This window comes from Anabrus simplex, chromosome 7 (genome assembly GCF_040414725.1).
Source record: "Anabrus simplex isolate iqAnaSimp1 chromosome 7, ASM4041472v1, whole genome shotgun sequence".
NCBI lineage: Eukaryota > Metazoa > Arthropoda > Insecta > Orthoptera > Tettigoniidae > Anabrus > Anabrus simplex.
The window spans coordinates 201,339,245-201,352,075 of record NC_090271.1 but is presented as its reverse complement, the minus strand read 5'-3'; the positions used below and the strand labels follow the sequence as shown (position 1 = coordinate 201,352,075).

At 40.4% G+C, this 12,831-nt stretch overlaps 1 protein-coding gene across 1 annotated transcript in view; it reads right to left on the bottom strand.

Annotated features, from left to right (window-relative positions):
* The window catches only part of LOC136877468 (carbonyl reductase [NADPH] 1), a 172,210-nt gene extending 161,191 nt beyond the window's left edge, over positions 1 to 11,019 (bottom strand). The window contains exons 1-3 of the mRNA XM_067151527.2: positions 10,853 to 11,019; positions 10,635 to 10,763; positions 1,637 to 1,768 (exon numbers count right to left, since the gene is read on the bottom strand). Of these exons, the coding sequence (XP_067007628.1) occupies positions 1,637 to 1,768; positions 10,635 to 10,763; positions 10,853 to 10,876 (285 nt within the window). The 5' untranslated portion in view covers positions 10,877 to 11,019. The remainder of the gene's footprint in view (positions 1 to 1,636; positions 1,769 to 10,634; positions 10,764 to 10,852) is intronic.
* Positions 11,020 to 12,831: the final 1,812 nt, after the last annotated feature.

The following is a 12,831-nucleotide window of genomic DNA, read 5'->3' as shown; positions in this document are numbered from 1 at the left end:
AAAGCATAAAATATTCCTGCATAGAGACAATGAAAGGTTTTCTCTCGCTATTTATAGTGATCTGAAAATTACTTCCTTCTTGCTTTTAGAACATCTTCCTATTAGGGAGGATACTGCAACAATAATTTGCTTTTCTTCCCCTAATCTGAATGTGACTGGGTTTGCTATTACTTTTCAAGATACTAAGCAGAACACCAAACCACATGGTGCAACAGCCCTGATAAAAGTAAACTCGTTCCTCATCCCGAGGTGGTGCAGCTCTTTTGAGGCACACCCTCAATGGAGGTGAGCTGCACGCACCATTTTAGCCACATACCAGCCCTCCTACCATTCTTACATTTCTGACAGTACCAGGAATCAAACCCGGACCTCCGTGAATGGCAGCTCATAGGGCTATTGCGCTATGGAGGCAGACAACAGCCCTGATGGGCACTGACCTAAACAACTGCTGAAGGACTGCAGATTACAAGGTAACACATGGTCAGTGCAACAAATCTCCTTGGCAGTTATTCAAGGTTTTCTAGACTGGGGCCGCTATATCACCATCAGATTAGCCCTTCAATTGTTCTCTCAGAAGCTGAGCGGACCTCAAATGAGCCCTCAGACCAGATTCATACCTTAGGTATTGCTTTGTTCAATTTATTTATCCTGTTATGCCAAGCTAGTTTCTCATTAAGACTGTAAGTACTGTTCTATTTGAATACAAATATTTCTGCCGTTTGCTGCTTGCCACTGCACACCTACACAATTATGTGATGTACACTGAGAACCAAAATTCTAAAGGAATATTAGGCTACTTATTATACGGAGGAAAATATCATTTAGCAATAGTCCTGCTTCTTGGCTGAATGGTCAGCATACTGGCCGTCGGTTCAGAGAGTCCCGGGTTCAATTCCTCGCTGGTCAGAGATATTAATCTTCAATAATGAATTCCTTTGTCTTGGGATATTAGGTGTGTGTTGTCCCTAACATCCCTGGAATTTCTACACCACACAACACCATCCTCCAATACAAACTAGCAGTTTCCTATACACAACAGATCCATCCACCCTCATAGAAGGGTTAAGACAAGGAGACTGTTTATTACCTTTACTATTTAATAGTGCATTGTACCATTCCCTGGAAAATAACAACTGACGGATAAGAAATCCAAATTGTTGATAAATTTAAGTATTTAGGAGAGATTATAACATACAGTCTTAATGAGAAACTGGCTTGGTATAACAAGATAAATAAATTGAACAAAGCAAATTTATGAAGCCTATATACAACAAAAAAAGCTTACTGATAGCAACAAAATTAAGACATTATAAAACAGTCACACAGCCTGAAATAACTTATGCTAGTGAAACCAGCTGAAATAGACAAAGTACTTAAGACAGAAAGAATAATAATTACAACATGCATAAACAATATCGAGTTAATGGACAATGGAGAATAGCATCACATAAAACAGGTTTATAAGGAAATTGAACCGTACTGAATGTGATTAGGACAAAACGTATCATTCTTATGAATGAATGAATGAATGAATGAATGAATGAATGAATCAATCAATCAATCAATCAATCCATCCAAATCTGAATATGCATTCATAAAATAACCTAGTTTCGAGCAGAATTAATGCATCACTTACCTTGTAAGCTATTGCAGCATTATTAACCAACACATCCAAACCACCATAATTATCTTGCAAATACTTTTTGAAGTTATCCAGACTACCTTGATCACTAATATCTAGCTGATGAAATTTTGGCTTCAATCCTTGCTGGAAAAAATAAAGGATCAATGTTTGTTGAAAATACATTTCCTATATTATTTTTTGGAATAAATCCTGTGGGTTACAACGTATCACTGTTCAAACACTAATTATGGAACTTCAACAAAACTGATAGCAAATGCATAAACCAATAAGTCCTTACTAATCCATACATCCAAAACAAATTATGAATTATGATTACAGTTAAAATATTGTTACGTGCCCCCTTGGATACTTCCTGGAAGGAACTAGTGAGTCAAATGGGAGTTCCCAGTCTGGGGGTATGGCGGCCTCCCCATGTATTGTTCTCTTTGTTTTACACGCATGCTTTCTGCGAGGTGCAACGATAATGTTCCCTCTGTAGCCATATTGTGAATATTCCGGTATTCATCACCCGAGCTATAAAAAAGGAGGTTAGCCGCGAACAGTCAGTCAGAGTTGGAGTCGGTGTGTTGGGGTGAGTGATGAAGTTCAGTGGCTGGGCTGGGGCAACAGCGTGTTGGCTGTTGCCAGTGTCCCACTGGAGTCTGAATGTGGAATTGTTATGTCAGAGTGCAATAAAAGAGCGTGTTATATTTGTAACATTGTGATGAAGATAATGTACAAAAGCATAATAAAGGTTGTTCTCAGGTGAACAACTGGCTGCCCAGAAAATTCTTGAGTTTTTCCTCAGGATAAATTTTTGTTGTTGTTATTGGCTTTACGTCGCATCGACTCTGATACGTCTTATGGCGAAGATGGGATAGAAAAGGCCTAGGCGTTGGAAAGAAACGGCCGTGGCCTTAATTAAGGTACAGCCCCATCATTTGCCTGGTGTGAAAATGGGAAACCCCGGAAAACCATCTTCAGGGCTGCGATAGTGGGATTTGAACCCACTTTCTCCCGGATGCAAGCTCCCAGCCCCGCGCCCCTAACCGCACGGCCAACTAGCCCGGTAGGAGAAAATTAAAACAAATTTAAGAAGAAAAAAATTAATGATAAGAAGAAATCATGGCAAGTGTGAGGTAGAAATAAAAAAAACGAACAAGAAAGAAGACGAAAATATCAGGAAATCAAAATGAGGTGGAGAAAAAAAGTAAAGAAAAGCTGGGGGAGATTTACATGAGAGTTGGAGGAGGATGCATACAGTGGTAAATGGCTCTATGGACTTGTGAAAGAACAGAAAAGGTCTACACAAAGCAGGTGAAAGGAAAAATGGAGAAAGAATAACTTAACCAGATGAGACAACGAAAAAGACAGAAAGATCCGAAAGATCTGTTCTTTTTTCCTTTTTTATAATTGCGATATCTGAAGCCATCTCTTTTCAGTTTCGACTCAGTTAATTTATAACAGGTTAAAAAAAGAGATAATGTTAGTGAACTTCAGAATGTGAGAAGCAGTTTAGATGAGGAGACATAAGCTGAGAATGATATACGAATAGGAGAGATGGAAACTGCAGTCAAACAAATGGAAGTGGGAAAATCAGCAGGAATAGATGGATAAACTGTGTGTGGAAAAGATAAAAAGGCAGCAGGACATGTTAGTCTACACTGGCTGTAAATACTACATAATTTAAAAAAATAGGGGAACATGTTTTGTAATGTCTGGTATGTGAAGGTTAATTTGGTAGATGGGGTTCCAATGGTCGTACAGCATACCTTGAGACCATACCGGTAGCTACTCAGGGTATGTCAAATTAAAGTTATACTCCACCTGTAGGCATGGCCATGCATTAAACAATCAGGTGACCCCTCAAAACAAAGAGAATAGTGGTGCATCCGCGTGTAGTTGTGAGGTACACAGATTACTGCGGTCATTTGAGTGCATTGTACGCCAACCAGCACATCCCATGAGACATCTTAATGAGGTTCAAGTCACAAGGGCCGTCACTTTGATCCAAGAAGGATAGACTTTTTGTCGTGTTGCTCTGGATCTCAATGTCTCTCTGTCAGTTATTCATCGCTTGTAGAATCGCTACAATGAGACAGGCAGGTTCACAAGGAGAGTTGGACAAGGTCGTGACGCATGAAAACCCCATAGGAAGACCGATATCTGACCATCTGTGTGTTGCGGCGTCATTCAGCAACTGCAAGAGAACTGCAACAAGACCTCAGGAGGGTCACTGGAATCACGAAGTCTGACCAGACAGTAAGGAACAGGTTAAGAGAAGTGTCCTTATGACCCAGACATCCTGTTCGAGTGCACCATTTAACGCAGCAACATCGCGATGCTCACCTGTTTGCCCGTACCCACGTCAAAGGGCAACTTCGCCAATGCAGACTTGTGTTGCTCACAGACGAGTCCAGATTTCCCCTGACACAGCGGAATGGACGTCAATGTGTATGGAGATGCCATGGTGAGCAGTACATGCCAAATGTTGTCCAGGAAGATGACCAATTCGGACAAGGTTCTATGATGGTGTCGGGTGGCATCAGTATTGATGGCCGTACGGATCTTGTCGTCGTTTGTGGTAATCTTACCGCTGCAGGGTACATCGAGCAGATACTGCTACAGCATGTGTTGGTTGCTGTATACAGTGTTGGCCCTGAATTCGTAGTCATGCACGACAATGCCACAGCTCATACAGCGCGCATGACCAGAGCTTTCTTGCGAGAACTGGACATTCAAGAGATGGAATGGCCAGCAGTGAATCCCGACCTTAATCCCATCGAGCATGTGTGGATAGGCTTGACAGAAGTGTCTGTAGGTGTCCTGTTCCACTACAGACTCTCCAATACCTCGAACAGGCTCTCATTGAAAAAAATGGAACCTGATACCGCAACGTGACCTCCGACAACTTATACGGAGCATGCCACGTAGGTGCCAAGCTGTGATAAATGCTCATGGAGGACATACACCATACTGAAGCCCTCCAACTGTGATAAAAATCCACCCTGGAGGACTGTTATCACTTTATTTTTGCCCCTATTTGGACATTTACGTTTGTGTTCTGAAAATGAACACGAAACCATCGATGTTCTTTTCTATACTTCAATGGTAAAGAATAAAGGTTTAGTTGGTAACATACTTGGGTGAGAGGTATTTTTCTGTGGAGCATGGCATACGTTCAAAAACATGTTCCCCTAATTTTTTTGAACTGTGTATTCAGATGTATTTGGAAAGAAAAATCAGCACCAGACGACTGGAATAAGGGACTATTAATACCAATAATTACAAAGGGTGAACTGGAGTATGTGATAATTATCAAGGAATTGCGTTCATATCATAAGCAGTAAAAGTTTTTCAAAAGATGCTACAAAGGAGAATGAAAAGAAATGTGGAAAGACAACTAAAAGATTATGGCTTTAGAGATGAGAAAGATGATAGAAAAGCAATAAGAATGTGGAAGAGAAATTGTGCCTTGATTTAGAAAAGGCCAGAAAAGGTAAAGGAAGTTACAAAGTAGAAATTATTTGAAAAAGAAATGAACGCATGTGTGCAGGCAAGGTGCAGTAATCTTTGCAGCAGTATCCACAACCCCGTGGGTGGAAAAGGATGGTTCGAAATGTAACCGGATTAAGAAAGGGAAGCGTGCTGTCGTCGTTCATAATGGTAATAGATGAAATTGTGAAAGAGATAACGGAAATATTGAGAAGAGAGAGTTAAAGGTAGTGATATTTGCAGATGACAGTGTAGGGTGAGGAGCAACGGGATATACTGAGAGAACATATGGGCAATTATAGAATGAAAATAAATGTGAAAAGAAAGGTAATGGTGCTGACTAGAGATGAAAGAGAAGGGAAAGGTACCTAAAATCTGGGGGATCAAGACCTTAAAATAGTGGAAACTTCAAGTACTGTACTTAAATAGCAAACTGATGCATAATTGGACATAGCCATCAGTAAAAGACAAGAAGGAAATGCATTTTACTAGAGTGTGAGGCACTTTATTAGGAAGATGGAAGTACCAAGGAAGCATAAAACAGGTGATGTGTAAGATGTATTATTCTTCCATACTGACACAATTTTGAGAGACCTGGATTCTGACAAAAAGGTAAGTAAAATCCAGGCCAGTGAAATGAAATTATGACAGGAAAGACAAGAAAGAACAGGGTACGAAATGATGATGACAGGAAGGAAATTGGAGCAAAAAGCTTTCAGTCAAAATCGAGAGAGAAAAGCCAAGATGGTTAGGACATGTTAAAAGGACGGAACAGAGAAGGATACCGAAGTTAAAATGGAGGCTACGACTGAAGGGAACAAATCAAGCAGATCCAGACTAAGTTGGTTGGACTAAATAGAGAGGGACATGCAAGGTGAGGGTTCCCCCCCCCCCCCCTCTGAAAGCAATGTTATTTTTCAGCGACAGCCAACTTATTTTTCTCAAAAAGTTATATGTAAGCTATTTACAAAATTTACAACCATCTTACTGTGTGAATTTTTCTGGCAGTAACACAAAACTATTTAGCCCTCAAAGGCAAAAACTGGCATAATAGCAACATTTTCCCCTTTTCTGTCCTCCTGCCTGTAATGACATTGCTGTATGAAAACAAGAACCATTCACAGTCTGCATCAGCACATGGCAACCAAACCTTCAATACACTTCTCATAACATTCCCTGCTAAATTGGATTTCTGATCTGCATTCATCAACACAATTCCTGACTTCACAGAAATCACGACACCATTTCTTGTTGATTCATTCCCTGGAAAGCAGGCAATTTCCCAAGGTCAGCAAGAAGGGAGGGGTTCACTTCCCTTAACAAAATTACTTTCGGGTCCAAAGCTCCACGTCCATCAAATGACTACTTGGATTGATTTTGAGACATCAGGAGGTTAAGTTTCAGCAACAATTGTGTAACCACTTGCCTGACTGATGTCTTAACAGCAGCTGCTTGAGTGATTCCAAGTCCATCTTTGTGGCACAGGAAAACTTACCCATCTCTAGAGTACTGACATGAGAATTCACCCTTTCTAAATCAGAATACAAGAGATGTGCAGTTGGGTAGGTGAAGCCCTCAACCTTTGTAATGAGTTCTACTAAGCAATGGCAATGTTCTTTGACAAAAATAGCCTTCACACGAACTCCAGTAATGTCCATAGAACTTTGGAGGCAAAATAAGAAATTCTGCAGTTATGGATTCCTTGAGTTTATCCAAGTTGCAGAAATCCACAATATAGGCCCTACAACCCTCTGACAAATTAATACCACAGAGGAACCAAGAATTTCACGTCAGCACTGGCACAGGAAAAAGAGGACAAGAATTCCCTGTTCTTTCTTCAACCAAAAAAAGTACAATTTACAATCTGCTTTATGTCGCGACACAGATAGGTCTCACAACGACAATAGGACAGGAAAGGACTAGGAATGGGAAGAGCGTGAAATAGATAAGTTTTCAGTTTTCACTCATTTTCACTTGGTCTTTTCTATATTTATAGATATCCATCACACCGTGCCCAAATACACATACAGATACTGCTGAATTCTCAACAAACATGTTTCATCAAGAACCTAACAAAATAGCACTGAGAGGATGTTCCCCCTAAAATAAATAACCAATTGACTTCACTTATTATAATAACCCACTACGTAACATCAGTAACATAATATTATTTATCAAGTGTCACACAAGCTATTCAGACATTGTGAAGTCAACAAATCCAATTTTACTTCATATGGATAATTAAGGCAGTGTCATCAATGACATACAACACCACAATTGTTTTATATTAATTTGATAAAACTTCAACATACACAAATTATTTTAATAATATCAAGTACAGACTTATGCAACACTCAATATGTATTAACGCAACAAACCGACAGGATAATTTATATGGTTATATCAAAAGACTGGTGAAATCAACCGACCCCACCTTATTTCTTATAAACAACAACGATGAAGAGTGTCGTTAACATGATGTACAATACCGTAACCAACTGAAATTAGTTTTATAAGAATTTTAACTTGTTCAAGTTATTTTAATACATCAAGTGTAGACTTATGTGTTATTTAAAGTGCTGCAATACACTCAAAGAACAATTAACAAGATGATTAGGTGTATAATTTGTAAGATATTTGTACAGGCTAATATTTAAAATACTAGGCTTATTTCTGTTACATTTATTTTGAGAGAATGGCTGAACTGACATCGTAAAGCATTCTGACGAAAGCTCTTGGCCTGTAGATTTGCAAAACTATATTAATCGTAAATTTTAAGAAAGCATGTTGATACACTAGACTACTTATTTCTATAGTGTGGTAATAACAAAAAAGTAAAACAACAATAGTTTATTTTCGAAGGAACAACTGATCACACCACTGTAGTTAACCCTCGAACAGGTAGGTAACGACAGATCGGCAGGTGTGCTCTTATCTCAACCGCTACTGACGATAGATCGTCAGGTTTACTCTACCAGTAAATACAGCTGTCAGAGGTAGTTAATATTTCCATCATATGACAGCATTATTCGGTCATGTTTTCTCCTTGGAATGTGGAATGTTTTAAATACATCCATTTACCTTTAATATCTTTGAAACAAATGAATGTTGTAATTCGTACAGCTTTGAAATGGTTGATTTTGTTGTGACTTGCTTTTATTGTTCACTGTGTGTTATGCACACATGATGGCTACATTTTTGGATTTAAATGATGAAGGTATTGTAATAGAATTAAATGCATCTGTAAATTCAAGGCCCACTACAGCACAATGGACAAGTGTTGTGCCTCCTGAGGTAGGTTATTAACACCCACTGGTTAGAACTCAATCAACTACAGTACTTTTTATTGAATAATTCCTACTATTCACTTAAAATGTGTATACTTATCGTCAGAATTAATTTCTCTACAAAATGTATATTTTAAAAAGTTTCAGAAAAACTGATTAGTCATTTATATTTGGTGTGTAGGCCTAAGTAAAAAGTATTTTGATTTTTGAGGGGGCATTAAAAGGGGCAGAAAATTAAAAACTATTACACTGAGGGTAAATGCAAACCACTTTTCAAATAGTCCAGTTCATGCTGAATGTTTTGGTGTATTATATGTCCATGTTCTGTGGATAATAAATCTGTCAGTGACATACACTGACTTAGCAAAAGTCATAGGATAGTCACCTAATACCGTGTGGGGCCTCCTCTGGCCCTGCAAACTGCTGCGAGACGCCGTGAAAGTGAGTCGACAAGTCCCTGGTAGTCCTCTGGACGCAGCTGACACCGAATCATTTGTAGAGCGACCGCCAATGCTGATCTGTTCGTGGGTGCAGGATCCATGGCACGGAGCCAGCGTTTCAGGACATCCCAGATATGCTCGATAGGGTTCATATCAGGGCTCCTGGGTGGCCATGGCAGTCGTTGGACCTCCGCTGCATGTTCCTGAAACCATTCCTGGGCGACGTGGGAGTGATGTGGCGGCGCGTTATCATCTTGAAACACCGCAGAACCGTCTGGGTGCTGGAAGGCCAAAAATGGGTGAAGATGGTCTCCGAGCAGCTCAACATACAGTGTACCATTCAAAGTCTCTTCTGGAACTAGGGGGCCCATTCCATACCAGGAAAATATACCCCAAACCATAACAGAGACACCAGCGCCCTGGACCACACCTTCAAGGCAGGTGGGATCCATCACTTCATGTGGTCTGCGCCATACACGGTGCCTCCCATCGGCATGGTGCAGTTGAAATCGTGATTCGTCCGACCATATCATGTTACGCCATTGTTCCAGGGTCCATCCCTCGTGACTGGCGACAAATGCGCGTCATTGTGCCCGATGACATTGGGTTAACAGTGGCACCCGTGTGCGGCGCCAGCTCCCATACCCCATAGAACCCATGTTCCTACGGATTGTCCACTGGGAGACGTGTCTAGCACAGCCTGTGTTGAACTGAGCCGTGATTTGTTGCACGGTTGCCCGTCTGTCACTATTGACAATCCATCTCAGATGTCGCCGGTCACGGTCATCGAGGGTGGCTGGATGGCCGGTCGTTCGTCTGTTATGGACGGTGACACCCGCATTCAACCATTCACGATACACCCTGGACACGGTTGATCGTGTGAAGCCGAATTCCCGCACCACTTCTGAAATCGCACTTCCCATCCGTCTGGCACCGACCACCATACCCCGTTCGAACGGTGTCAGCTCACGACGATGTTCCATGTTACACCTGCCACTGCTCACAAGGTCTCCTATACAACTGCCGCTGGCACAGGGGGCGTGTGGTGCACAGACAACACACCTGCGCATCAGTGCTCCGCTATCCCATGACATTCGCTCAGTCAGTGTACATCACGTACCGCAAATGTGTGGTGCACTCCCCCGGTTAGAGCTATTTCAACTACCGGTTTGAGGGTTAAGGTATTAGCCACTTTAAAAATCCTATTATTGAACTGAATTTGGTAATTTCACACTAATTATAAAAATAGTAATGAACTAAAAAATATTAAAATAATATTCAAAGATCTTAGCAGCCTAAATGACTGAATTTTAAGTACTTTTGTTTTTTTAATGGCACTGAAAATTTTTATTGCAAAATTTCACAATGTAATCTAATCTTCATTTCACTGTCAATTTGTTTTCATATAGGCATATTCTTAATACATTCATATATGGCCGTCTGTGTTGACATCCCAGTGCTGAATCCATGCTGTGAATTTGATAGTACATTTCTTTTTGTAAAAATTACTAGTCTATTATAGACTATTTTTGAAATGCCAGTTGGTACAGTAATTGGTCGATAGTTCTGTAATTTATCACTTGGCCCTTTTTTGTGTACTGGAATGACTTCAGAGAGCTTTAGTATTTCAGGAAATGTTCCAGTCAAAAGTGAGCTACTACACAAATGTCATAATGGATAAATTATATTTTCAGTACATTTTTTAAAAATTGCGCCAGGGGTGGCTTCGATACCAGTACATAACTTAGGCTTTAGTTCCTTAATAGCTATTGGCGTGGTATCGCCTACCTGCTGTAGACTGGAAATTGCTTGTTCTCCTCTTGAAACATCCCTTGCAGTTAAATATACCACACCATCGAAATTCTTACAGAGCCCCTTGACGATTTCGAAACCAATGCCCTTGTTACCGCCTGTAACCTGAAATTGGGAAAGTAATATACAACTGACTACAGCTGTAAATTCTTCACCGAAACGTTAAATATAATTCAAAGGGCTTTCAAACTTACCACAGCAACTCGAACGTTAGCCATGACTGCCTGAGAAGACCGTGACTAACAGAATTCAACACAGCGAGCACACAACTTCACACAGTCACAAATTCAGTCTGCTACAGACAACAAAAACAAGAAGAAATCCCTCGCCGCGTTCCTCCGAACCACTTTTTGAAGTTGACAGTCTAAAATAACAGAATCACAGAATCAGCATGGCCACAAGGCAAAAATGAAATTACCCTAACACTATCAAAATTTAACCCTAAAACAGGACGAATAGAAATTCATGCTCAAAAATATGAAAAGGGAATACATAGAAGAGGCACAAAGAAAAGTCATTACGGGAGCTGAGTCAGATCTATACAGGGCCCTACGACCAAAAATTCAACAAAGCTCCCAACCCAACATATCAATGGAAATCTGGGAAGAACCTATCAAGAAAGTAACATGTTCAAAATAATCAAGATCTAAAATCAGACCACCAGAAGACCTGGATGTGTTAAAATAAGTGTTTCTCTCATAGCCGACTACAGTTACAAGCCGTGCTCAAATACGTCAGCCTCGAGACGGTAGATTTACTGACACGTTAAAGAACTCCTCCGGTACAAAATTACGGCATCTCGGCATCTCCTAAAAACCGTAAAAGTAGTTAGTGGGGCGTTAAATCAATAACGTTAGGTATTATTTGTGAAGGTGCGGACTGAATTTGGCTTATTCATAAAATGTTTCATGTATTTGCAGATGCCCAGAAAATGTTGTTTTTCCATGTATCGTAACAAATATAGCATTAAAAAAAGGTTACGTTACCTCGTTTAGTTTTCCTTCAGACGAGGAATTAAAACAAAAGTGGATTTCTGTCATTTTAAACGGGATAATTGGGAACCTGAGAAGGATTCAGTCGTATGCATAAAACATGTCACACACGAAAATTTTTCAACAGGGGATAGCATTTGTGATAGTAAAGTCAACTATACTACCACCTAAACCTAATGAGCTTCTCTTTACAGAGCTCGATAGCTGCAGTCGCTTAAGTGCGGAGAGTATCCAGTATTCGGAAGATAGTGGGTTCGAGCCCAACTGTCGGCAGTCCTGAAGATGGTTTTCCGTGGTTTTCCATTTTCACACCAGGCAAATGCTAGGGCTGTACCTTAAATAAGGCCAAGGCCGCTTCCTTCCCACTTCCAGCCCTTTCCTGCCCAATCGTCGCCAAAATACCTATCTGTATCGGTGCGACGTAAAGCAACTTGCAATTGAGCTTCTCTTTGATGCATATCCAATTATTTTCCCAAATTTGCCAAAATATTTGTCATCGAAAAGTGTTTTAAGAAAAGCCCCGAAGGTAAATCAATAACTCCTGAGGGACTAAATTCAGGCACCTCGGCGTCTCCAAAAACCGTTAAAGTAGTTAGTGGGATGTAAAGCAAGTTTTATTATTTTTATTTTTGCTATTTGCTTTACGTCGCACCGACACAGATATGCCTTACGGCGACGATGGGATAGGAAAGGCCTAGGAATTGGAAGGAAGCGGCCGTGGCCTTAATTAAGGTACAGCCCCGGCATTTGCCTGGTGTGAAAATGGGAAACCACGGAAAGTCATCTTCAGGGCTGCCGACAGTGGGGCTGGAACGCACTATTTCCCGATTACTGGATACTGGCCGCACTTAAGTGACTGCAGCTGTCGAGCTCGGTATTATTATTATTATTATTATTATTATTATTATTATTATTATTATTATTATTATTTGCACTAAAAGGAAGAAGAGTTAGGACCTACTCAAAAAGTTTCCTTTGGAACTGTGAAAGCAAATAATTTACTGCCTAGAAACTTTCAAAATTATAACGTAGAAAGAAGGTTTAGTCGGTACTTATGGCTTATTGGTTGTAACTACAATGTTACTGCACTTCAAGTCCTAGAAAGTGAGATGACAATGAGGATTAAGGGTGTTTTAGGTTTGCGGTGGTGGCGGTGATGGTCTGGAAAAGTAAGGTTTGGC